This window comes from Sinocyclocheilus grahami, unplaced genomic scaffold (assembly GCF_001515645.1).
Source record: "Sinocyclocheilus grahami isolate Dianchi unplaced genomic scaffold, SAMN03320097.WGS_v1.1 scaffold523.1, whole genome shotgun sequence".
NCBI classification, from domain to species: Eukaryota; Metazoa; Chordata; class Actinopteri; order Cypriniformes; family Cyprinidae; genus Sinocyclocheilus; species Sinocyclocheilus grahami.
The window spans coordinates 360803-387638 of NW_015505702.1; the positions used below are offsets into that span (position 1 = coordinate 360803).

At 36.3% G+C, this 26836-nt stretch overlaps 3 protein-coding genes across 3 annotated transcripts in view; 1 reads left to right on the plus strand and 2 right to left on the minus strand.

Annotated features, from left to right (window-relative positions):
* Positions 1-7117, minus strand: part of neb (nebulin) — a 59048-nt gene extending 51931 nt beyond the window's left edge. Inside the window, exons 1-11 of the mRNA XM_016237734.1 lie at positions 6845-7117; positions 6499-6573; positions 3562-3624; positions 2663-2779; positions 2108-2215; positions 1798-1902; positions 1583-1687; positions 1373-1477; positions 1033-1137; positions 619-723; positions 366-473 (exon numbers count right to left, since the gene is read on the minus strand). Coding sequence (XP_016093220.1) covers positions 366-473; positions 619-723; positions 1033-1137; positions 1373-1477; positions 1583-1687; positions 1798-1902; positions 2108-2215; positions 2663-2779; positions 3562-3624; positions 6499-6552 — 975 coding nt within the window. The 5' untranslated portion in view covers positions 6553-6573; positions 6845-7117. The remainder of the gene's footprint in view (positions 1-365; positions 474-618; positions 724-1032; positions 1138-1372; positions 1478-1582; positions 1688-1797; positions 1903-2107; positions 2216-2662; positions 2780-3561; positions 3625-6498; positions 6574-6844) is intronic.
* Positions 7118-12178: 5061 nt separating this feature from the next.
* Positions 12179-22058, minus strand: LOC107555049 (ADP-ribosylation factor-like protein 5A). The gene is made up of 6 exons (XM_016237735.1): positions 21722-22058; positions 15980-16040; positions 15299-15446; positions 15136-15219; positions 14858-15009; positions 12179-12719 (listed from the first exon to the last, which is right to left on the minus strand). The coding sequence occupies exons 1-6, from the start codon at positions 21765-21767 to the stop codon at positions 12671-12673; spliced, it is 540 nt and encodes a 179-aa protein (XP_016093221.1). The 5' UTR covers positions 21768-22058; the 3' UTR covers positions 12179-12670.
* Positions 22059-23915: 1857 nt separating this feature from the next.
* On the plus strand, positions 23916-26775 carry LOC107555051 (translin-like). Its single transcript, XM_016237738.1, has 6 exons — positions 23916-24181; positions 24473-24566; positions 24643-24739; positions 24848-24963; positions 25052-25131; positions 25804-26775. The coding sequence occupies exons 1-6, from the start codon at positions 24116-24118 to the stop codon at positions 26032-26034; spliced, it is 684 nt and encodes a 227-aa protein (XP_016093224.1). The 5' UTR covers positions 23916-24115; the 3' UTR covers positions 26035-26775.
* Positions 26776-26836: the final 61 nt, after the last annotated feature.

Below are 26836 nucleotides of genomic sequence, written 5' to 3' on the forward strand. Positions count from 1 at the left end.
TAGTAAGCAGGGATCAACAGAGATAACCAGATCAGACATGCAAATCTCTGGATTGACTCATGATCTGTTTAAAGAGTCATCACAGGAAGGTTGTTTCCATACAATGAGAAAAGATGTCTAAAAAAAGTATGTCTATCAGTAAGTACTACCTCACTTTTATTTTTAATTAGGAGTCAATGTACAAATGGCATAATGTTTTAAAGCTTTTTTACATCTTCTAAAAACTAAAAACATTCTGCTTATGTCGAAGTTTAAATGACAGAAAATACCAGCTTTTCGTGTGTAATCAGATTTACAGACTCCATTATATGCGTGAAGAAAAAAACTGAAAAATAAACAGTGTAAATAAATTCTAAAAAACGTACCGTACTTGCAGCTTCACGGGCCTTTTTATTAGAAGCGTATGTTGGTGTGTCTGTTTGCATGAAATAAATTTGGTCTTTCATGTCTTCAAAAGCAGACGTATATTTTTTCTGGAAAGGAATCAAAGTGACACTCAGCTTTTTTTGAATGATTTTAATATTAATATTTCGATATTCATTTACTTTGATAAATGCATTTATTTGAACTATTCTAACAGAATATGTTTTTGAAGCATGCTGGGTTTCTTGCACTTACGTCGCTGATGTTGTCCATAACCATTCTAGCAACAGCGATATCAAAGTAAGGGGTTTCACACCATTTGCCCTTGACGTTCTTGTTGTAATCCTCATGATATTTAAGCTGTGAGGAATTAAAGTGTTTTTCATTATTTTTCTATTTTACATGTCATTCCCAGAGACTATTTTGGCAAGCACAATCTATTCTTGCAGGGACAGAAGATATTTACATGATTTTCAGACCCTGATGTTCACATTGTAAAATACAATACAATACAAAACTAAAATAAATACAAATAAAATGTAATACTGTAGACCAAACCACTCCACTGGTGTAAGTCTGATAGATGGAAACTAAAAAAAAGGACCCTTTATTAACACTTCAGGAAAATGGAAATTGATTCAGAAGGCACGAAAACCATGGAAGTCATACATTACTACGATTGGTGAAGTTTTTCTTGGCCAGTTCCACCTCTGGGGGATCAGCCAGACTCGTGTACTTTGCCTTGCGCTCATCATGGCCCTTCTTGTAAACAATCTGTAAAGGTGGAGCACAACAGTTTTTTGAAACAAGGGCAGTTCTAAGAGCAATAAGAGCACATGTAATAATATTTTTAACAGGGATAATAAAAAAAAAAAATAATAAATACATTTACTTTAGAGACAAAAAGCGGTGTTTCCCCAAATTGTTTCAGTGGATGCCAAAACAATTTAATGATAATTGTTCTAGCATTTTTTAAAGTTACACAGTAAAATATCACAGGTTTACTCACATCACTGAGGACTTGTTGGGCCTTGGCCACCCTGCGCAGCTCTGGGCTGTCACTGTATGGATAGTACATGGTTTTATCCTCATCCCATGCCTCTGTGTACAGTTTCTGGTAGGGATATTCAATCATTGTAGAGGGTAAATCAGCCAGTAATGACAGTATAACTATCACTTTAGTGCTTATCTACTACTAAGACAGGAATCAGAGGTCTACCTTGCTGTAATTCGCTGCATTCTTCACAGCAAGAACCAACTCAGGGGCATCGGGAGGGAGCAAGTACTTATCCTTGGTCTCATCCCATTTTTGCCTGTACAGAACCTGGAAAAAGCATATGTAAAGAACTTATGTTATGACAATAAAAAACACAAGGAAAGGAATCAGGATTTCACTAGTTGTTGGGTAGTCACTGTCTTGACACAAGCACTTACTTTGCTGATGAGCTCAGTGGCGTGCTTCACATGGGCAATCTCACGAGCCTCACCATCATAAAGGCTGGTGGTTTTGGCCTTCAGTCCTTCCATACGGTATTTCACCTGGGTTACCAAAATAATTCATGGTCAGTTAAATTTACAACATCTGCTAGAATTAAGAAGTGTCTGGTTGTGGTTTATTAGGAGATCTAAACTAAGGAGGTTTCAAAAAAGCATCAGTTAAAACACCCCATGCAAACATATAGATCTTGCAAGCTATATTCTGGCAGATTGAAAAGTACAGATATGATCCATCAAGGGTACATACCTCACTGAGCTGCTCCTGGGCCTTTTTGATGCGAATCATCTCAGGTGTTTCAGCCGAAATGTCATAGGGCTGTCCCTTTGATTTTTCATATGCCTCCCTGTATTTATTCTAAAAAAACATACAAATTCAGTTTGCATTATAGAGCAGTCAAGATAATACAGGTAGCGTGATTTTTTTTTCAGGATTCCGTCACTTTTGATTAATTTAATGCATTCTAGTTGAATAAAAGTATTAATTTAATTTATTATTATTAACTTACTGGCTCAAAACCTTTGAATGATCATTTGAATCAACCCCCTACTGACTCTAATTCTACCTAATATCTTTTTTTATTCCAATGGTTCTCAAACTGTGGCCTGCAGACATGATGTGGTAACATTCATTTTATGAGAAATTGCTTCTGTTGTCTCACTTTAATAATTTAGTTCACAGTTATGAGTATCATTTGGGATCATAAACAGTGGTGGTCTAATTAATTTCAATGAAATAAGAACAAAACAGCGGTCTAGGAAACTGGATTAATAGCACAAAATATTTTCTTTGTCATTTGCTTACATGGCTGTACTGGTCAAGCATCTTCTGACTGTGTGCCAGGTAAGGAGTCATGAACTTGGAGGTGTCCACCTTCACCTTCTTCCTAACTGCACGTTTGGGAAGGCCACCAGGTCCAAGCTTAAAAAATAGCAAGCAGCATTTAAGACAGATGCACATGGTTAAGAGCAACATCTCTAACTTTACAAAATTTCATCACTGAAAGCCAAACCGTTTTAGGGAACGTTACATCACTTTATGGGGGACAGTTCTGGGGGACCAAAACACCTAATTTTCGAAAATTATACCCAACTTTCCAACACTTACCTTCAATGTCCTCTGCAAACACTAATTTGTTTGTTTACCATGCAAATTAGTATTTTACTTTTTATGACAGATGAGTGAAAAGGTTATATAAATTTAATATTTCACTGACAGGTCAGTAACTTAGTATTGGCTAGACAGGTATTTCATTAACATGTATTTTAAAAAAACATGCAGGAAAAACTAAAAAAAATGCACTTTTGGGACAGGCAAACCAAGTGCATTAAGCATAGGTTTTACCACATACTACAGCTTTAGACAGACATAAACTAAAGTAAACATCACATTAACTCACATACAGAAAGCTCTATTAACACAACCTCACTGTCATCACTGGCATTTGCATGGCTCTGAATCATGGGGGCTATTTTTTTGTAAATGTGCTACTCTCACAACTTAAAGAACTTACTTATTCTGTTTTCATTGACTCATGAATTGTTAAACAAGGGAGTTTGTTTAATAATCCACTCTTTAAGTCGGTATACCATTTGGATAGATCTTACTAATAAAAACTAAACTAGTAGGTGAAAAGAATACGGAATAGCCCCCATGGCATGTGGAAGAGACACAGATCCGTTTAACCAGGGTAGATCATTTACCTCAACACCATGAGACATTGAGGTGGTCGAGGTGGTGATTGTTGGACCCTCCTCATAGTAGTACTATAAATATAGGAAAAACTCTGGGCTTTCAAAATGATGGTCACACACTTCTGGAAAACACTACAATCTAGGAAAGTGACTTTTTCCTGCTCTGGTTGTCGCAGACTGTTTAAAACAACCAGTGTGGATGGAAATACTCACACGCATACAAGTAACATTTTAAGCTTAACATATCAAAAATTAATTTGCAGCTATGTACTATAGATTGCAAAACAACTTTGCATAAACATTATTCCAATAATAATAATACTAAAAAGCAGAATAAATAATGATTTATTTATTTTGGTTTTGTAAAGAGCCCTGCACACGACATGCAGAGGGAAAAAACAGATACTGTGGCTTTAAATTAAGAATTTGTTTACATAATTTACAAATTTGTGGCGACATAGTACCAGTTTGATCCCTTATTCCCATGATTGGGAACTATTTCTTAATTCGTGGCCATGATATCCTATTTTTTCCCCCACATGTTCTCTGCTTGGTAATTTGGGACATTAAAACCTAAAAATAATCTGTGGTATTGCTTCTGACCAATTTTGGTCTTTTTAAACAAAACTAGGCTATATTGATCTATAAACATGATGTTACTTAAATATTAAACTTTTTCCCCACAGAATGTTGTTTCCTCCTCTTCACTTGCTTTAAATTGAATATCTCAGCAGTTGTTTAGGGAATAAAAATACAGTAATGCTGTTGTTTTCCCAGCGGACCTCTGACTATGACTGACAGAGCCGAATGACTGGCTGGTGCTAAGAACATTTTAGCACCCTAATGACCTCACCACTATTATTATTTGCAGCTAATGTTATTGCCATGGTAGTAAATAGAAACAGCAGGTCAGGGAACAAATTCCAACACAAACACTCACATACATGTCTGAAAGCAGTGTATCAAATTCAGCCATACACGTGACTCCCGAACTGTCTAGAGAATAAACTATCCCTACTGCTATTTAGACAGATATCATGACAGAATCTCTCAAACAGCAATTGGCTGCCACATCACAGAAGGCTTCAAATAGTGTGAAACCAGAGCAGGAAAAAAAACATCCCAAAACTATGAATTATGAAGCTAGAGGCTTCTTTATTTGCACCAGTGGATAGCAGAAATACATATGCCTTAAGATCTTGTGATTTGTATATACTTTTCCACTTAACAGACAAGATACAGGAGATGGAGAGTGGTGAATATTCTATCAAATACGTAGTCAATCAAAATCTCTCTCTCTCTCCACCACTTACAGATATTTTTTCCACAGGTCCTCCCTCAAAAGCATTTTAACAGCATGACGTTAACAGCAAAAGGAGTCTAATTTACAACACAGCTCGTCTCATTTGCTTCTCTGCGAGTCTGCTGTAGATGTCCACTTCTATATTTGTATCTCTGGAAAGAACAACTCAGCCATAGCTGAAGGCTGCTTTTCCATTAATGGGGAGAAAAGCATATTAAAAAAAATCACAAAACTTTGCCTAAATTTGAGATACAATTTTTTTATTAGTGCTCCATTATTTCTATAAAACACTATAACCTGTAAATAATAACTTCTGAAAAAAAATGTAAATACTGTTTATCAATTAGCAACAATTAGAAAAATCAACAAAATATTAAAGAACAAAATGTGAATCTCTGCTTTCCACAGATCCAATGAAAGAAGCCAACTTAATTAACGCCGATGTCTTTCAGGTCCTATTCTAAGTGTAGATGAAAGTAGTAGTGAAATCAGAGCATATATATTCCAAATTATTCTGTTGAGATCTTCTCAAAATGCAAGATGGCGAATTTCCATTTCCTGGATATGTTAAAGGGGAATCCAAAAGCATTTGTTTGTCAAAAAGTTCTTTCAAAAGTACTTAAATTAATGAGAAGTCAGGTTAATGCAATAGTTTGGTAAACCCCTATAAGATATCTACAACAGAAATGGACACGAAAGTATACAAAGTCTACTTTAACTCTATTTCTCTTGGAAATACTGAATTAAAGTATCAACCTTCTGCTTTCACTCTTCCATTGAACACTCAGACAGACACATTTACAATTCATACAGACAGTATTTCAAGGAATAACATGACAGAAACACATTGAAGTAAACAAAACTGCGGCAAGCTTCAAGGGGAGCTGTGGTTAAATATTGTTGTATTTCTTCAAAATACCCCAAAACATGGAATATATGCAAAATTATGCTGCTTAAGCAATTGTGATTAAATTGAATACATATTTGCTTTGAAATGCTAAATTGTTCTGCTCATAATGAAGCTTGCAGTCGATTTAGTTGCTATGAACAGAACATAATCCCACTGTTAGTATAAAAGTTGAGAGTATTATATCTAACAATGGTTATTTCCATTCAGGCTTGTTTGGTTTGATCAGGAAAAAAATACATTAGCATGTTCATAATAAGACCTTATTATCAAACAAACTGCTGCAGGGGTCATTACATAACTGTCATGTGAATGATGGTTTGCCACATATGTAATTGACATCTCGTTATGGTATTAAATGTAGCACATCTATCGAAAAGACTGCATTGATACATTGATTACTGGGAATAAAACATGCATTGAAGGGAATTCACTGTACTAGCCTCCAAGGAAGAGGTCATTTGAACTGGGATCCAATGCTAATCATATACGACATGGCAGCTTCTACTGAACCGCTGACGGTGGAGGTATCATAGATCACTATTCATAGGGTTTGCCAATATACCTATAGAATTGAGTTCTATGAAGCGTTAAGTTGAAAAGCCTATATATGCTATTCAAGGGGCAAAGCAAAATAATGTAGAGCAGCATTAGTGTCATTCTTTCAATGAATGAGGGGACAACCTCTAAACAGATGATAAAATATGGATTGCAATGAATCAGATTTGTATCTTACCTCCTCCACAATCTCTTCTTCATACTCTTCTTCATACTCTTCTTCTGATGCCATCTTCAAAAGGATTTAGTGAGTCTACACAATCAAATTAAAAATGGTCAGACAGGCTAATCGGTATAGTACATATGTAACTAAATACTAACAGCATTAAACTAATTTCTGTTTCAAACGATGAGAATTAAACAGCTTTTTTGAATACTTTTTAAGGCAGTGACCCTCACTGAAGGATTTCAATTTCAGTAGGACTTGAAGGACACTCACAATGTTCACAATACAACAGGAATAATCAGTCAATTTTAATATTTAAGTTAAAGAACCAAACTAAAAAGTGTAGAAGCAGACGTACCTTTACAATAGAAGGTTACAGTGGAATTTCAGCAACCCTACTGTAAAGAAAGGTGTTCGCTTTCCATCCACTCGTGTCCCAATCTGCTATTCCACTTTATGTATTCCTGCAAACTTAAACAAAGACAAAAACGTGTCAGTTTTCTTCTGACTGAGCTGATGCTTTAGTGTGGGTGGATCAACAAAAGCAAAAATCCTAATTTTGTGCTGAAATCTTTCTGCAGGCCTTGGTAGGTGAGAGGGTTTGACACCTAAGACCCCCCAAAACACTGCGCCTCTTGCCTGAAGCCTTCCGACAGCTGCTCTAAATCACTCCAGCTATTTGTCATGTAAGCCAATATTGTGGGATGATTGGCTGGCTTTGTTTAGCTAGTGGAGCTCCAATGCCTTCTGAGGCTGCAGGTTAAATTTAGGTCTGACCGCTAACTACCCTTTTTTAGGACCCAACTCCCAGAAAATGACATCAAATTATGGTTTTCTATGCATTTTCATCAGAAAGATTGAGAGGACTGTGGATGGGACTTTAACAAACTCCTGCCCATGAGGTGAGGTGCTTCAGATAGTCTTCCAGGAAGAACAAAGTCCAGGAGTAAGTTCCAGCTTTGAGTAACTGGTAAATTGGTTGTTCCTGCAATGATTGCCAATAAAGCCAGATGACTCTTATCAGGCCGTGGTTTATGGACCAGTATCGTCCTGAGCATCACTTCCATCTACCAACAGGCTGTAGAAGATGGTCAATCCAACTGAGCAAGTCATGCACAGAGTGCTAGAGAGTGAAACCTGGTGTGTGGTTTGATTTTGTGGTTTTTCCTTTGCTTACCGGTGACTTTAAAGTTAAAAAGTTTCCCAAGCTGCCAGAGCCTCCCCAACTCTTCCCTCCAGAGAAATGCTGGGCAACAGGTCACAGCAGCAACGGCACTCACACACTATCATGTGCTCCTATTCACCAATCAGTGGTCAGTATTCTCAGGTTTCAAAAGCTAAATATACATTAGTGACCCTTCAGAAAAGTGCACCTGTTCAACAAATCATCAGCAATACAACAGTGAGGAAGAGAAAAGAAAACACTGTAAAATACCTGCTTTCTGTGAATGAGCGAATGCAGGGATGTAGAATTCTCAAAGATGGAGTTCTATGGGGGTATGTATCATTATCAGGAGTAGTAGAGATCCTGGGGCAAAATTAGGTTTTCTCTGTGAAGATGTCCAGAGAAACTTCTTGAGGTCACTGGTTTGCATCCAAGTGTACATGGAAAACAGAGGCTGAAATCAGGTCACGGCTGGGGGCAAGAGGGAAATAAACCGTCGACTTGTCCATCCAATTACAAACATCTAGAGCGATTGAGGATCAGAAATCGATTCTCAGTCAATCTTTTATCTATAGGCACTATAGTCGATGCTTGTGCACATTCCATCAAACATGCATTACATAGCTCAATACAATATAAATCTTCACATATTACCTTTGGATTTTCTTTTGGATTTTGGCTAAATATTCTTTGACTGTATTCTTGACCCGACACGTCTGCAGTAAGTTCTATTTGGTAAAGTATTCTCATACAATTTGTAGCAATTGACTTGTTTTGTGTTTGTTAACACCAGAGTGGGAATTATAGGGGGTCTGATCACCCTAATTAAGGGTTTAAGTCTGGTAAAAGTAGTTTTCCTTGACAATATTTCAGAATTGTAAGACAGAAACCAAAAAAGAGTGCCAAGGTGAATATTTACCTAACGTTACAATCCATTGTAGGCAACCAAAAAGTTTCAAAAGTCACTTTTTTAGAGGAAGCAGTTCTTTATTGCGCGTGCATATTCTGCAGATTCTGACTCTCTACTGCAGGGAAAGACAATTTAAGTCGCTATATCCATAATAGTATTAAAATACAGGCACACTTTTTTAATGGCGGCTGTGAAAGGTTACAACGCCCCAACGAATGTAGGCTACAGCAAATAAGCGGCAAGCTGGCGGTAACCATAGCAACAGTAAGCCGCTCTCGTGCTTTTCCACTGGGATCAGTTTTAGGAAATAATGATAAAGAGAAGTACTCCTTTTTATGCAGTACTTTACTAAATTTACACACCACAAATTGTTTAAAAGTTTTTTTTTTCTTTTTTTGATAAGTCAACTTTCGCTAACAACCAAAATTAAATTAAAATTGGCGAACTCTGACAGGCTGCTCCTGAAAATTAAATGACCTTTTAATGACAACAGGCCGTTCTTTCAGTTATTTTAAAACCCCTTGAAAATTATTATAATTCACAGCACTCTTTTAAGATTATCTAAGGGTGACTCATAAAAATTTTTAGGAAAAAGTGCCGCTACAGATGTCTGCAATACATCTCTAAGTGCTTCTGCAGACAGACAGCTGCTGTCTCACCCTTCTGTGCTCTTTGGTGTGTAATCTAATCCTGACGAGCATGTTGTAGTATTAAAACTATTCAGGGACACAAAAGTACAGCTGACACTATTTTTGAAGCATCCCGAGTGGCAGCAAGGGGGTATAATGATGTGCAGGCACAGAGGCCACAAGCCTATTTCCTATAGCCCATTATATCCCTGTGTCTGAGGAGGAACGGTTTGAACAATACACCTTCAGACACATGATTTAGCCTACAACGATTTTAATAGTGATGTCCTCTAGCCATTCCCTCTCAGAAGTCCTGCTGTACTCCACATCTCCATTGTGGGGCAGCTTGAGCGAGCTGAATGACAGAAGCAGCTGTGACTGTGTGTCAGCTCAGTGTTTCCCACTGTCCTCATACTTAAACAGTGATGGACAAGCTCAATCCTCATCTCTGCAAGACCTAGCATTGACACCGATCACATCAATGCTCAAATTTACTTGTTTATATGTGCAGTGCACATTTGCAAAAAAAAACCCTCACCTCCGGTCTATAACTTTTAAAATTAAATTCTAATAATTTATTCTAATCATTTAAAACTTTTTAACCAATTTGCAGAATTTTCACAATGTATTTTATGTATGTGGCGTAACAGGGTTAACAGATGCCAGGAGATTCACAGACCAGGGTTATTAGAGCTAACTAAAACATCAAAACGTTACCTGAAATAAAATAAATGTTATAACTGAAATAAGATAAAATATATAAAAAACTTTTTTCCCCAGGTAGTTGCAACATTTGTCATTTTCATTGAAATCAATGTACTAAAATAACTAAATGAATACAAATATATTAAAATAATAATTAAAACAAAATTACTAAAAATGAACTAACATTAAAATGAAAACAGAACATATAAAAAATAGTTAAAAATATTAATAGAAACCAAAAGTACCTCAATTATTTAAAAAAAGACAAGCCAGCATTAATAATTAAACAAGAAAAGAAAATATATGGAGAGTAGTGAGACTTTTAAGCAATATTTTATATTATATATATTTTATATTAAGCTATATTCAGTCACACCAGAACAGTCTTCATGTTAGTTGAGATAATATTTTGATAATATCAAAGATTGGACTAATCAGAACACTTAAAAAAAAAAAAAAGGTAACATCTAAATTAACTGATTGAATAAATAAATAAATTAGCACCACTGAATCAACATAAATACATCAATTTATACCAACAAAACTAAAAGCAGATAAAAATAGCTCAGTAACACTTTAGTTTAGGGACAGATTCTCCTATTAACTAGCTGCTTAGCTTGCATATTACTAGCATATTGGCTGTTTGTTAGTACTTATAAAACACATATTAATGCCTTATTCTGCACAACCATATTTTAGATCCCTTAATCCTACCCAATACCTAAACTTAACAACTACCTTACTAACTATTCATAAGCAGCAAATCAGGAGTTTGAGTCAAAAGTTGTAGTAAATAGTTAGAGTTAATAGTGAGTATTGGTCCCCAAACTGAAGTCTGACCATTAGCACTTTAAGGTAACAATCGCAGGTTACCACTTTTTACAGTGTACATACTAAGAGGATGGAAAGCAATACTGGGAACAGGTAAAAACATGAATACTGTTGACTGAGCTTATGCACAATTCTTCAGTGCGTAGGCATGAGGCTTTGAAGCTTAGTCACTGGAAAAAAGTGTGTGGGGAGGGGGGCCTGAACAGCTGAGGATGACTATTAAAACACCTTCTATGACTCCTCGTTTAAATAAAACCACATCTCTCATTCTGGAAAATAAAACACTGGCTCACAGATGCAGATACTGTGCCAGAGAAAACCTGCATATGACTCATGAAATTAAACTTAAAATATAATTAACTATGTCTGCACGAACATTATCTTCAAATGCCAGAAAGTAGGCGAGTTTATAGGAATAGCATTCTGTCATGGTAGTGGAAATGTCAATGCGCAGTGTGTTTTTAAAATTTTATATAACAAGTACACTAAGAGTTTATAAGTATTAACAGCCTCATCCATATGTTGTCCTGCTTCAGATAGATACAAAAATAACTATCAGGCTAATGGTATCTCACATTATTAGGCACTGATGTTCTGCATGAGATCATCTTTTGGACAGTCAGTCGAGGGTCAAGGACTCTTCATTGTGGAGAGTAAAATATAAAAATATCCTGAACAGTGGTACCTGCCATTTATTCTGGCATTGATGCCATACTTACATATTCCTTGATCAGATTTTAAGCAACAGATTTTAAGTTTTAAAGTCCATTGTGTTTGCTACCAGTGACACCAAATTCAATTACAAAAATAATCTATCCACATTAAAAATATTTTAAAATAATAATAAAAAAAACACTTTCTCTTTACATTTAAATTTAACTACACTCTTAAAAATAGAGGTTCTTTATTGGCATTGATGAACACCCGTAGATCCTTTCCATTGCACAAAAGGTTCTTTATAGTGGAAAAAGTTTTTCTTTTATAAATGTTCTTCAAACTGAAAATGGTTATTTTAAGAATTGTTTACTGAAAGGTTCTTTGGGTAACCAGAAATGGTTCTTCTATGGCATTGCTGTGAAGACAACCTTTTTTGGAACCTGGTTTTTAAGAGTGTGCGTAAACGTATTAAAGTGTTCTGTTCTTATTGAAAAATATTATGTGTATGGGCTGTGGTATGTGCTGAAAAACTATGATGTTAGTATAAAAGTTCTGTCCTCCAGATTAAGTTCAGTTCTTTCTTAAATGTATCACTTTTTTTTCTTTCAGGTTAAAAACAATTAAACAAATTAAATTCCTTTTTAACAATTAAAATGAGAAGTTTCCTTTAAAACCATGTGTCGCCCCCTAGAGGTAGCAAAGGAGCTGTGACAAATAACCTAATAGTTTAACCTTGTCAATTTTGACAGTGCTTAAAGCTCAGTGGGGGAAAATCTGTAGAGAATTAAAGTGTGAAACATCTATCATGACAGATAAAAACACTTTATTTAGTTGTATTTTACATGAGTGCAGTCTCTTCTTGCATGGTAATGTGTCTCCTCAGTCCAGAGGAGACAGCGAGTCAGGTGCAGGCACAAGGTTAATGAAAATACTGAACTGTACACACTGGGCAACACCATGTCAGCTAGCTGGGCAGAGCAGTGAGGCCACTCCAGGTAGGGTTCCACTCAGCTAGGGACAAGTCCTCTTAGTCCAAGGTCTGTGCCACCCTATTACTCTTTCAATGGCCATTCGTGAAGAAAAACACTGGGTTTATGCGGTCTCGCAAGTCCTGGATTTTTTAGTTAGTTAGTTGCAGATTGTCTGTTCACAGTTCTCAATAATCTGTAATAAATTAATCAGACAAGTTCTGGTGACGTCACTGGGTCACCTTCACAGTGAGCGACAACCGGCCTCCACGTCCGGTGGGAAAGACAGAAAGAGCACACTGCTATCTGAGGTCAAAGGTCATCTTACTCGCAGCCGTGACATCATCCATTCTAGACCCTGGCAGAGCCTGCAGACAGGAAAGAGACATTCAGCTCAGCCAGTTAACAATACTCCTTTTTCTTTCTTTCTGTAAATCGGCCAAAGAAAGACATTTGTGCTTTCTGTCTGTTAGTCAGAGTACAGAACTAATGACCTTGGCCATAAAATGAAGAGCATTTGGGTATTTCCAGCAAATATTGATGTCCACTCATACTTGCCATTATTATATTCACTGACTTTCTGGATCATATTACGGCTTTTAACATATTTTAGACATCATTTTCTGTGCATACTGGTATCTGTATGCATCCACAGAGCAGTCAGAATGGAGTTGGAAAGGTACAATTAGAATTTGCTTTGATACATTTTGTGAAATTTTGCTTTGCAACCCTGGCTTGTCTATGAAAGCTCATTTCCACCAAATAAGAAACAAAAGCCATGCTTTGGCAAATCATAATTATGACATAGAAATCAAAATTATGATATAGCACTACTATTATATATATATATATGTATGTATATATGATATATGTCCACTTTTTGTCATAAGTGGGAGAACTTGCACAATTGGTGGCTGACTAAATACTTTTTTCCCCCACTGTATGTCCACTTTTTGTCAGTTTTTCATTTTTTGTCAATGATGTTTTATCTCATTTTAACTTTTTGTCATAATTTTGACTGCCATAATTATGGCTTATCTCAATTTCAATTTTTTGTCATAATTATGACATAAGACAATTTCTCAGATATTTGTTCTATAATTAATTATGACCAAAAATGCAAACATCATTAAATTATGACAGTCAAAATTATTCATATTATATCTTTTATGTCATAATTTAAACTTATGTCATAATTATGATTTACCAAAGCATGATTTTTATTTTCTTATGTGGCAGAAATGGGCATAGTTCCACAGTTAGAGTTCCAAAGTTCTTGTTTTTTAATAAAAACAAGCATGGACTGGAAACACAAGGACGTGTCTGCATTTGTCTGATAACAATTGCTGTTTATGCAACTTTTAGATATCTAATACTGATTCATCACTTCTTATCGATGCTAATCCTATTACAGCAGACTTTGACACAATCTGTAACTCATTACATCTTCTCTACGGATGGTAAAACAATAACATTTAAGTGGATCTTTGTATTACATGTGGCTCTGCAGCCCTCTACGAACACCTTGGCAATTGAATCGCCATTGGCTAGTAAATTTTTTTGTTTACTCGCCAGACTGATAAATAAATAAATAAATATATATATATATATATATATATATATATATGTTTGTTTGTAAAATGGCACAGTTTTATAAATATCTGAAAGTACACTCCTAACATCAGTCAGTCAAGCATTATAATATGATAATCAATATTATTTAATGATAGAACTTTAGTAATTAGAATTAAAACTCGATAACCATGTATGAACGCATATTAAGTCATTTTAACTGAACTTCGGACTGGTGGTGTTGCTTTTTTGGTCATTCAGTGTTTCTGTATAAATTATAAAAAAATTGGGGAAAAACTAACAAAAATACTGATTAGGTAATAATGATACGAATTCTACTACTAAGAACAATATAAAACGCACCAAGGATTAATGAGCTACTGGATTCATGAATATTAATCAGGTTGTGTGCGTTCGCTCGAACTGATTAGCTGAAATCAAAACAGGGACGATAATAGGTGAGCACCAGCCAATGAGATTGTCGTTTGTGCAATTAATTTGACAGCAAAATACAACAAAGAATATCGTTTATATGTAGCGTGCATAGGTAGCGCGTAAATTCTCTCTCTCCCTCTCTCGCTGCGTGTGTGTGAAACAAAGCGACGGCGAGTCATTCGCTTCACACTAGAGTTTACGGTACGTTAAATACAGGTGCGTTGCACATCCATTCAGATGAACTGAAAAACAGCACAGATCGCTTGACGGAGAGTGAAACTCTGAAGCGCTCAGTCAGAGTGTTCTGTGAGTGAAAATATATCTGCGCTAAACTTATACGTAGCCTCCAACTCACACACAGGCGAGTAAAATCTGAGAATTTATTAGCAATTGGCTAATATTAGACATCATTTAGTCGCCCAGAGTGAAGATTTAGTCACATATGCGAGTGATTTACTCGCAATGTAGAGGGTTGCTCTGTAGGTTTCTGTGGCCTTACCCTTCTCCAGTGAGGGCACAGCAGGCCTGGATGTGCCACTGGTGGTCTTTGACAGAGGTAAGCTGAAGACTCTGGGAAATCTCAGCAACAGTCATACAACCCTTCACATCTTGCTTGTTGGCGAAAATCAACAAACCAGCTTTTTTCAGATCCTAATAAAGAGAAATTGAAATCATGTAGCGTGATGACACAGAAGAGAAAACCAGACATTCTAAGAATAATCCTTTCAGCAAATATGTGAACAGTACCAGTTCTCATAGTGACATACATATACTTGCCTCATGGCCTAACATTCTGTAGAGCTCCTCTCTGGTCACAGAGATTCTCTCTCTGTCTGTGCTGTCCACGACCACGATCACAAACTACACAGGAGAAACGTGTTGTGTTGAGACATTCTCTTTATAATTCCTGATAACTTTACAGCTGTCCCTGTGCGTCTACCTCTGTGTTAGTGTAGTAAGTGTTCCAAGAGGAGCGTAGTGATTCCTGTCCTCCAATGTCCCACATAAGGAAATGTGTATTATTGACCACAATCTCTTCCACATTGCTGCCTATGGTGGGTGAAGTGTGCACCACCTCATTCATAGAGCTGGAGATTACAAAAATGACATGAGCATGAAATCAAATATCAAATAGTGTTGTCAAATACGAAAACACTGCAAATTAGGCTGTAATTTGCATGATATAACCATACCATTGTGTAAACGTGTGTGTATATTTGGTGTCAGTTTGTTATTTTCTTTTAAAGAAATTAATACTTCTATTCAACAAGGACACATTAAATTGATCAAAAGTGACAGTATAGACATTTATAATGTTACAAAAGATTTCTATTTTAAATAAATGCTGTTCTTTTGAACTTCTATTCATCAAAGAAACATGAAAAATGTATCACAGTTTCCACAAAAATATTAAGAAGCACAACTGTTTTCAATATCAGCATTTCAGAAGGATTTCTGAATGATCATGTGACAAAAATAAAATTATATTAAAATAAAACAGTTATTCTAATTTGTAATAATATTATTGTTTTTATTGACCCCAACTTTTAACTGGGGTTTTAACTGCTTAAATGAAGAATGGACTACTAGATTTATAACTGCTAATAAGTGCAATACTTACAACTGATAAAGTATGGTGGTCTTTCCTGCATTGTCCAGCCCAACAATAATGACTTTGTGCTCTGGCAGAAAAACAGGAAGACAGTTAAATGTTTTAGAAAACACTTTTGATCGTACCCAGCATTGCAGCCATTCATCTTCGATTTTAACTGATGTCAAATTAGCTAGAATATTTAATACACAAACATTTGTAAAAACGACATTTGAACGTGTTATTGAGCAATGTGTCATCCTATACAGTAACTCAAAGTATAATGGGTGGAGTCGAAGTCTTCTCACAATAGCAAGGAACTGAGCAGATCTAAAGAACTGAATAATGGCCAAACCCACACAGTAAAATATGCTGCATGTCTCAAACATGTTTTAGGCTTGAGACCAATAGATCCAGCCCAGCTCCTGCCCTTAAAGGAACTGTTTAATACCTACATTAATCACAAATAGTTGTGTATGAGATAATACAATACATTTTACACATTCAACTTACTGTCTAGTCTTAAAAAGTTGTGAATTTGCCATAAAACAATAAATAATATACATTAACAACCAAATATATTATGAACCAATTTAGTAGTTGTCAAACCTTGCAGAAAATATGCAGAAAGTTAAGATCAGAGGGTACACTGTCAACAGCAATGACCGAAGAGTTTTTTTACTCAAAAAGGTCGAATTTTTCTATTGCCCATTAAGCATGATTTGATAAAGTATTGACGTTAATTAGACCCAACTTTGGTCAGCTGTATAATCAGGCTGTAAATATCAGGTCAGCTGAAACTACTGCTTCTTAAAACACCACCGATTTTAAAAATGGACCCCTGGCCAGCCTCTTGGTGATGTTTCTCAATTTTAATATTACTATGATTATTACTATAATTACTACGACAGGGGAAGTCGTGGCCTAATGGTTATAAAGTCGGACTCGTAACCCAAAGGTTGCAAGTTCAAGTCTCTGGTCCGGCAGGAATTGTAGGTGGGGGGAGTGAATAACCAGCACTCTCTTCCACCTTCAATACCACGACTGAGGTGCCCTTGAGCAAGGCACATAATGCATAAATGGCTGCCCACTGCTCCGGGTGTGTGTTCACGGTGTGTGTGTTCACTGCTGTGTGTGTGTGCGCGCACTTAGGATGGGTTAAATGCAGAGCACAAATTCCTAGTATGGGTAACCATACTTGGCCACATGTCACTTCACTCACTTTTATTACGCTGTGCAGCACCATTATTAAGCACGTTGCAACCAAATTCTAAGTGACTCCAGATACAGTTGTTTGCACCTGCAAAAGCATCAAAGGCATTCCCACAAGGTGATGTGGGAACTCTGAGTGTGTGTAAAGGTGGCTGAATAGTTTCCACAAGAGAAAATAATGCTTAATAAATAAAATAGTTGCAACAGACCTGTGCATACCACAGTTTATCAAGCATGACAAAGGGCAAGAAACACATTTAGAGCTAATGCAAATATCTTAATCTAATTTAACTGACTGCCACATGCAAAACAGTCAGCACTTTTTTTCATCAGCACTATCTGATGCGATTACAATTTGGATAAAACCATTAAATAGAAAAGGGGAAATGAAATCAGCATCCACAGACAGGATGCGAAGAAACATTTGAAGACTTGCTGTGATTCCTATATCTACTGAAACTAACGTGACAAAAATACAACCAAACGATTGATAAATTTGTCATACATGGTGCCTGAATATGACTTGAGCTATAACCGCAATAGTCTGAGAACAAATGAATTAACCAGTTCAGAAATATTCAGAATTCTCATTGCAGGTCATCAATTACAAGACGCCCTGAACCTAATTGACAGAAAATATGAATTGGAGAATAAAGAGAAAGAAACTAAAGAGGAAAGACTACCTCTTATCTGAATCAACACCATGAATAGATGTCGGCTACAACAGAAAAAAACACTGCACTTCACCTCACTACTACAGACCTGCATTTGGTATTATTCAAGGACATTCAGACACACCCATTCAAATGTGTTGCAAAATGAGTCACAAGTATGCACACTAGATGCGTCATCATCACGTGCCCACACGGAGGCGCCGTCATCATGCAAAGAATCTGCGCTAAGGATCATGGGAGCTCGAAGTGTCCATCAGTTGTATCCTTTGAAATCCTTCATTCCGAAGGGCCCTTTGAAGTGGCCAGTTTTGAGCACTTCGGTTTGGAACGACTCTTCAATATGGCGGCCATGATTGTTTTCACTCCGAAGTGCCCTTCGGAGGGCGATATATCCCGTTTGGAACGCACCGTACTTCAATGAAATGTTTTGCTTTCTCATTCCTTTTATTCACAAGAACATACAAAGTAGCTTAATACCAAGTCCTTGCATTTGTAGTAAAAAAGATCATGGCTAAATGGGACAAACATGAGGTGTGTATCACATTAGATTTAAAAAGGTGGCTGGAGTTTCACGGTTCCAGGTCTCTATTTATATCTGAGCTTGACAAGGTCTCAAAAAAAGAAAAACCAATGATATCTGTAAATTATCCAGTTTAATATAAGCTTTTACTTTCTTTTGGAAAACTGTGAAATATGGTTTGAGTATTTTTCAAACCATTCTAGTTTATGTTTCCAAGACACAAGTCATTTGTGCAATTTCAACAATTAATAATCTATGTAACCAGCCAGGCAACTTCAGTCTGTGACATCAGTTAGATCATTTGTAGATGTCACAGCAACAATTCTCAATACCTCACAGAAAAATGTTTCATTTGTAAGGCATTAACACTACATAAATATACAAAAGTAATGCACAAAGCTGACAACTAAAACAAAAAGACAAAACTAGCCGGTTCACCACAGTGCAGGGTAGGCATGGGCCGAATTACCGGTTTCAAGGTATACCGCGATTTGAAAATTTCACGGTTTCAAAACTGCTAATATTTTCCATTATACCGTTCCTGCGGTATGCGCTGTTTTTCATGTCTCCTCAAAGACTGAAAGTGTAGGAATCCCTCAGGTTGAGTGCAGTAGAGAGTAACACGACCCTCCTCCTCATGTTGGTGTGAGCGAGCGGTCAGTCACGTGTGTGTAGGATGGCCGAACTTAAGAAGCTTCCCCTGGAACTTACGCGATCGGCAACCGGCAGGCAGATCACTCACTGTTCATGATGCACGAACTATTGGAAGAAAATCCTCAATATTGATTTGGGGGTTTATATGAATGCGTTTCTGAGGGGAACTGACTGTCTTCAGAAAAGTTTACGTGGTATTTTCTTTTCATCTCGTCTCTGTATAGTTCATATTAAAGCAGTGTTTCGCAGTGCTGCTTTGTTAATGGCGGTAACCAAGGAAACGCTGTATCTGTTGTTCCATGAGCGCCTCCTGCTGTCAGAGAGAGAATCTACGTCTCATTCAGAGCTTCTGCTGTTTGCTTCGTTCAGGCATGTAGTATCATTTCACAAAGCTAGTCAGACAGAACATTCTGTTTTTGCTTCAAATTGGGTTATTATTCAATCAAATTATATATATGAAATTATATAACTAAATGATATGTATATGAATTATATAACTAAAATTAAATAACTGTAACTACAAATTTAGGTTAAATAAAGATGTCAGTCTTTATTTTTCTTCTTTTTAGGAAACAAATCAAAGAAAAAATAAACTAATTCTACAGTTCCTAATATTCTGTGTTGCTCAAAAACAAAATATATTGTGTTCAGCGGAAAAAAGTTTTATTTTTTTACCCAGTCATTTAAAAATAACACATTTTAGAGCTGTAACGACAATACCGTGATATTTTTGCTTAAGGTTATCATACCGTCAAAATCTCATACCAGCCCATGCCTAGTGCAGGGTTTCATTTGCAGTGTCAATATCACAACATCTAACCTAAAGACTGAGAAACATTTCAAAGAAACCTTGCACTGGCATTCTAAACATTTGTTCCTGGAAAGTTTCATACTAACCTGAACAAGAACAGACATGAAACTGAGGAATAAACAAAGAAAAATCAAAGGGCTACAAAGCATGCATGAAGGGCTAAGAATCTACCCATTCACAGGATGAGTATATCATCTTATCATTTCTGTAATGCATTAAATGTTTTAAAAGAATTTAAGCAGTTGTGTGTGTCAGAAACAACAAAACATGGATATAGAGTGAAAGACGAACATGCTTTGCCGTTTAAAAGTAAGATTTTATTTTATTTATTTATTTTTTGAAAGAAATCAATATCTTTATTTAGCAAGGATGCTTTAAATTGTTCACAAGTGACAGTAAAGAGAATTTAATGTTGCAAAAGATTTCTATTTCACATAAATTCTATTCTTTTGAACTTTCTATTCATCAAACAATCCTAAAAAAATATCAGTTTTCATAAAAATATTAAGCTGCACAACGGTTTTCAATATTGATGATAATAATAGGAATGTTTCTTGAGCAGCAAATCAGCAAATTAGAATGATTTCTGAAGGATCATGTGACACTGAAGTCTGGAGTAATGATGCTGAAAACTCAGCCTTGCCATCAAATTAATAAATTACATTTTAAAATATATTAAAATAGAGAACAGTTTTTTTAATTGTAATAATTTTTCACAATATTATTGCTTTTACTGTATTTTTGATCAAATAAATGCAGCCTTGGTGAGCATACGAGACTTTCAAAAGCATTAAAAGTATTACTGACCCCAAACTTTTGAACAATAGTAAGCCTCCTTTAATGGTACTACATCTGACTGTAGGCAACAGTCTCCAGCTCTCATGTTACAAAGCTCACCCACATCACAATGATCTGTTCAGCTAATGAGTAAGGTGAGAACCGTAGAGAAATGTTCCACTGGGTTATGTTACAATTTGCACGTGCTCAATGTCCCATATATGGTGTGCAATTCTTTCAAACAAGATTATGCTTTATGGATATTCCACACCATTTATAATAAATGAGAGACCACTGGCTATCACATGGATGTGTGCAGACACAAACCCTAGTGCTTTGAGGATTACACCACAGTCAGAGACACACAGGCTGACCTGTACTGCAAAATACCCAGCATGCACAATTACAGAGGAAAGAGGCACAGATGATCTGGCTTTAAAAAAAAGCAAAGAGTGCTGCAATGGGTGTTTCACTTTTTGATTCATAGGCTACATCCTGGTGAATAAGCAGGTTAATCTATTCTCAGTGCTGACAACTGGCTTTCACATTCACTTTATATTGACATGACCTCAACTGGTTGTTGAGTTGTTTGGTTTTTATGTCTTATCAATACCAGACTAAATACAGTACATAAAACCAAACATGTCATTGTATAGGGAAAACAATACCCATATTTAACGGCAAAATGCTAATAATATATGTACTACAACATTTATTCTTATATGAAAATAACATAAGCGCTTCACAGAGTTTGACATGTTACACAACAATTATCTATTAATAAGTAAAATAAATAATAATAATAATAAAAGATATCAGGGCTCCAACCTCCATATAAACAGAACAGACTGAACCTGACAGCAGTGTACCCGTCAACAGCCAGTCCTGAACCCCCTTAGCCAGGTTTATTGAAGTCTTATCGACTGTTTTAATGCAATGACATACGTTCACAGAATAGTTGTGTATTTACAACCGTCGTATATAAGCACCAGCATCGCTGTTTTAAAACGAAACTACAGCAGCAGGTTAGCAGACACTTCCTAGCTAGTAAAAATCCACATACCCAGTCGATATTTAAATTGAATATGATAACATTATACTTATGAGTGTACTATTTTACGTACCTTGGTGGTTAAAAAGCCTCCATAACTTTGTGAAAATGATTCCCATCGCTGGTGTCCGGCCTCGGGCTACACCACCCAGCAGCAGCAGAGACTGAAAATCTATCTGCTAGCCCGCTAAGCTAACGATCCGGATCAGTGTAAAACAGTGCTCTCGGTAACAGTTATTCACTCCTTTAATATTCTCCTGTGAATGGTATCCATGTCTCGTGCGGATGGGATTTCTAAATACTGCATCATTGCAGTGCTGTCATGTCTGGAGGAAAGTGAAATGAGGGCGTTCATTTGATTCTGCGTCTGTTCGCAACTCAGTCAGAGCTGCTGACGGCGGTTAAAGGCTAGAAGGGAGACAGCTAAAACTACTGGGCATGCGCACATCAATATAGCGTAATTTTTCTCACACTGTACAACCATAATTATTATTTTTGCATTATTGTAAGGGGTATGTTTAGGGCTGGGATAGGTGTAGACGTTAATAAAACACAATCTAATAGGTAGAAAATTCAATGTACTGTTAGCTTCCGGTTTTTGCTGTATCCCTTCTAGCCACAACCGCAGACGCCTCTGTCAAGGCAGCACAGCAGGGCATTTAAAACGCGTTTGGAATGTTCGGCATGGTTGTGATGTAGGAAATGCGGTCTAGCTAGGCAGCTCATTAGGTTTTGAGATGCAGCCACACTCTCACTGGCAGCATAGTGGAGGGATACTAGAGATAGTATTTCTACGAACATGTATAATAAATATGTGACAAGACGTGTCGAGCAGACAGATGATCTCTTTAAAGACACATGCAATGCATAAAAACGAGGAATAGAATATTTGTCCTACGTCTATAGGCTATATGTTCTTGATCAATTGGTTTGTTATTATAAAAGCAGTTGTGCAACTCATTAGGCCTGCATTTGTAAAATGAACGAACGAATGAATAAATGAATAAATAAGACCTTTCAAAAGTGCTCACTTTTTTAAAATTACGACCATTGTCTATTCTTGTGATTTCGGTTGCTTTGCTGCTGACAGTTCTGAGTAACTGCTATTCATTAGTGATTTATCTTGAAGTAAAAATAATGAGCGTTTCTTTTATCTCTCATCGGCTTACAACTGGTAGGCTAAAATCACGTACAATACACACTGTTTATAGTTTATTTAACAAATCCTGCAGCTTTCTTATTCACAATTTATTGTATAATTGCATCTATATAACGGTTATTTTGTCCACACTTATTTTTTATGTATTATTATTATTATTATATTATTATTTAATTTTCCAAATGATTGAACATCTTGAAGGTTGTGTGGGAAAATAATGAAAGATAAGACCACAGATAGAACAGCTAGGCTATATATAAATCAACATAGTAAAAAACGATATATATTTGTAGGCTAAAATCACGTACAATACACACTGTTTATAGTTTATTTAACAAATCCTGCAGCTTTCTTATTCACAATTTATTGTATAATTGCATCTATATAACGGTTATTTTGTCCACACTTATTTTTTATGTATTATTATTATTATTATTATATTATTATTTAATTTTCCAAATGATTGAACATCTTGAAGGTTGTGTGGGAAAATAATGAAAGATAAGACCACAGATAGAACAGCTAGGCTATATATAAATCAACATAGTAAAAAACGATATCTTTTTTAGATATTCTTGTCAAGAGCTAGGTATTTATAACGTACTCTTCTTTTTTCAGCTTTGACAGCTCAGCTCAGGTTTATTTATTTATTATTTATTTATTTTACTTTTTTCTTAACGAGGAAAAAGCAACTGAATAAAAATTATTGAGTTGAATTTGAGCAGGGACGGTAGAGGGCGTCTGGATCATAGATATAATAATATGTCTATGGTCTGGATTACCAGCAGCATGAAGAGAGACTATCATTACATCATTATAATGCGACAAACTGAGCAGGGACAGATGTTACACTATTAGGTTATGGGGTAATGCAATCAAGAATATATGGAGAATTGTTGAAGTATTTAAAAAAGACAAGATTACTGGAAAGAGTTTGAAGCTTTCAATTTTGTATTTATTTATGTAAAAAAATTTGGTTTATTTTATTATTATTTAAAAAAAAATCTATAATAGTTGAATCATTCATAGCTGAACCGTGGAGAACCGTATGTTTCACACTCCAGACCAGTAGGTGGCGGACATGCACCTTTAACGTTGGTTTGCCAATCCGCCAAAAAAACTCGAGAGAAGAAGAAGACGAAGAAGAAGGGACAGATGTTAACGTGCATGCTGATGACTGCAGGCTGTTTGGTTCGCGAGCACGACAATTAATAAATCTCCTGTTTACATCCTAACGTTATCTAAGTAGTGTATATTTGGAACAGCTGGTCACAGTAAAGAGCGACGCACACGTTAGCACATTTGAAGATGTCTGTAACGGAGATGTTTAGCTATATCCAAGGATTTTTGAGTGCCGATCAAGATATTCGAGAGGTAAACAACAGCACTGACACCTAAACTGGCTTTTGGAAACGCAAAATAACGTTCCTGAAAAAAAGGTTATGTAGCAACGTTAAGTCCATTTGAAATGTTGTGCACTTGTCGCAGAACCTCTGCATAGAATTTTGCTTTATCAGTAGCATTCTCAGTAATGCTTTCACAGGACATCTGTGAGTTATGAACTAGACATGATAAAGTACAACAGATGTTGAAGTCTAGACAGAATGTTCTGCTGATCTCGTTTTGAATTTTGCTGTTTTCAATCCATTTGTGCTCTTCTTGTAGGACATAAGAAAAGTTGTCCAAGTTCTGGAGCAGACAGCGAGAGAGATCCTCACTGTTCTTCAAAGTGTCCATCAACCAAGTGGTTTCACAGACAGTAAGTTAAAATGCTTGATCCAAGTCTTTTGATCTACATAATGTCTTTTAGAATACGTTTTCATTCCCTCCTCCAGTTCCCAGCAAGTGTCTAAAGGCCAGAGAGCTGTTCTGCACTGTAAGAAACCACACTGGAGAGCTGAAAACTAAGTTCCCAGTCGAACAGTACTATCGGTCAGTGTAAATGCCTCTTACACTATTTTTTTCCCTTAGTGATTGAATGATCATGCTTCTAGCCTTGATAATTATATTAAAGCCTGATACATCCTCACCTTTCCATAGGTATCATGAACACTGGAGATTTGTTCTTCAACGACTTGCCTTCCTTGCAGCTTTTGTGGTATACCTGGAAAGCGAGTCCTTGGTTACACGTGAGGAAGTGGCAAAAATACTTGCCAGTATGTAATGTTCATGTTTATTTATAGGCCTATATCTTAGTACTTGTGTGAGACTGTAGTAGATTCATTCTATTTTACACGTATGCAGTTGAAGTCGACAGAGAAAAAGGGTTTCATTTGGATGTGGAAGACTATCTAGCAGGAGTTCTTATTATGGCCAGCGAGCTGGTAAGTGTTTTTTTTTTTCTCAAATGTATTCAAACTACCAATCTAACCCTCTTTAGTTGTAATAATTTACGTGCTACTGTATTTAAATATTTGTGTTGATATGAACATTAAAGGGGTCATGACATGGATTATTTTATTTGAATATGTTCCTTGAAGTTCACTTATGAAAAATGGTTATTTTCAACCCTCATTCTGACCATCTTTCTGAAATTATAAATTTTTAAGGGGCGGGTTCTTTAAGGCTTCTCAGTAAACAGCCACTGTTTGATTAACTGATTTCATTACATAGGAAATAGGGCTGTGCAAAAAATAAAATGTGTTTGTCATGCGCATCTCATCATATTCGTTTATAGTCAGTATTGGTATATTGCAACACCCCTAATTCAAACACTTTCCATTACATAATGTTAATTGTAGTATATGTGCTGTTGAAGCAAGCACTGCATAATGTTATTTTTGTGCAGCAACTTATTCAACAATTCAGCTTATTTGTGTTCAGATTTTCAATTCATGCATCCCACTAATAATGTTAGGTTATTCATTTTTGATATTTTTGGGCATTATTGTGGATTTTGTTTTGTCTTTTTGATGTGAAATAAACTTTGACAAGAGTGGAAAGAATGTGAATCAAATTAAAAGCACAATGTACCTGTTGCATCTTATTCCGTTTAGTCCAGGCTGGCAGTGAACAGCGTGACCGCAGGGGACTATGGACGTCCGCTTAGGATCTCAAACTTCATCAATGAACTTGACTCTGGCTTTCGGTTGCTCAACTTAAAAAATGACCCTCTTCGCAAGCGCTACGATGGCCTCAAGTACGATGTGAAGAAGATTGAGGAGGTGGTATACGATCTTTCCATCCGAGGCCTTGCCAAGGAGCTGGAGGCTGGAGGAGATAAGTAGAGGCGGTGTGGAAACGCAAGAGGCCGCGGGGCACTACCCTGGCTGGGATTCTCCATGACTGGAAGAGTGGTTAAACCTGTCAGTGAGCAGGTGCTCGGAGGAAGAGGGGAGGGAATGGAGGTTTTGAAGCCCCAGCAGCCTTGAGCAGTGTTTTTTAAACCACCTGCCCACCATGACCGAGATCAGTTCAGATTTTAGAGGGGAGATCTTCTCTATCTCACTTTTGTTGAGAGATTCTTATGAACAGATGCATTTGTTTGCCTGTTTTTTTTGGGGGGGATTGGATGCTTTTTTACTATTATTGATGTTTTTGTCTTGGCTATCTCTCTTGTGAATCATTGTACAGTCAAACAAGGAAGAAAACATTTTTGGGTGTTTTCATAAAACATATTTAAGAATGCTGTTAAAAACAAAAGTTCTGTGCCTGTTTTGTGGCTTGTCCAGTCAAGACATCAAAACGTTTTCTTGATGTTGAACTACATAAATATGACATTTGACATAACCTATGCTTATTGATTCATTAAATTGGGTTTTGTACCCAAACACCTTTCTTGAATGTAACTATGATTAAGTCACGTTAATAGTATCTTGCTAAAGGTATACATGAAGATAAAATGTATAAATCTTTCCCTAAATGTTTAGTTTCATACTGCAAATACATATTGAATCTGTAAATCATCTAGTGGTTTCTTAAACCACTGGTTTGCTGTTGGTACATATTTACTTCTTTAAAAGGACAGTTCATCCAAAAAAGTTCTGTTATCATTTACTCACCCTCATGTTGCTCCAAACCTGTTTGACT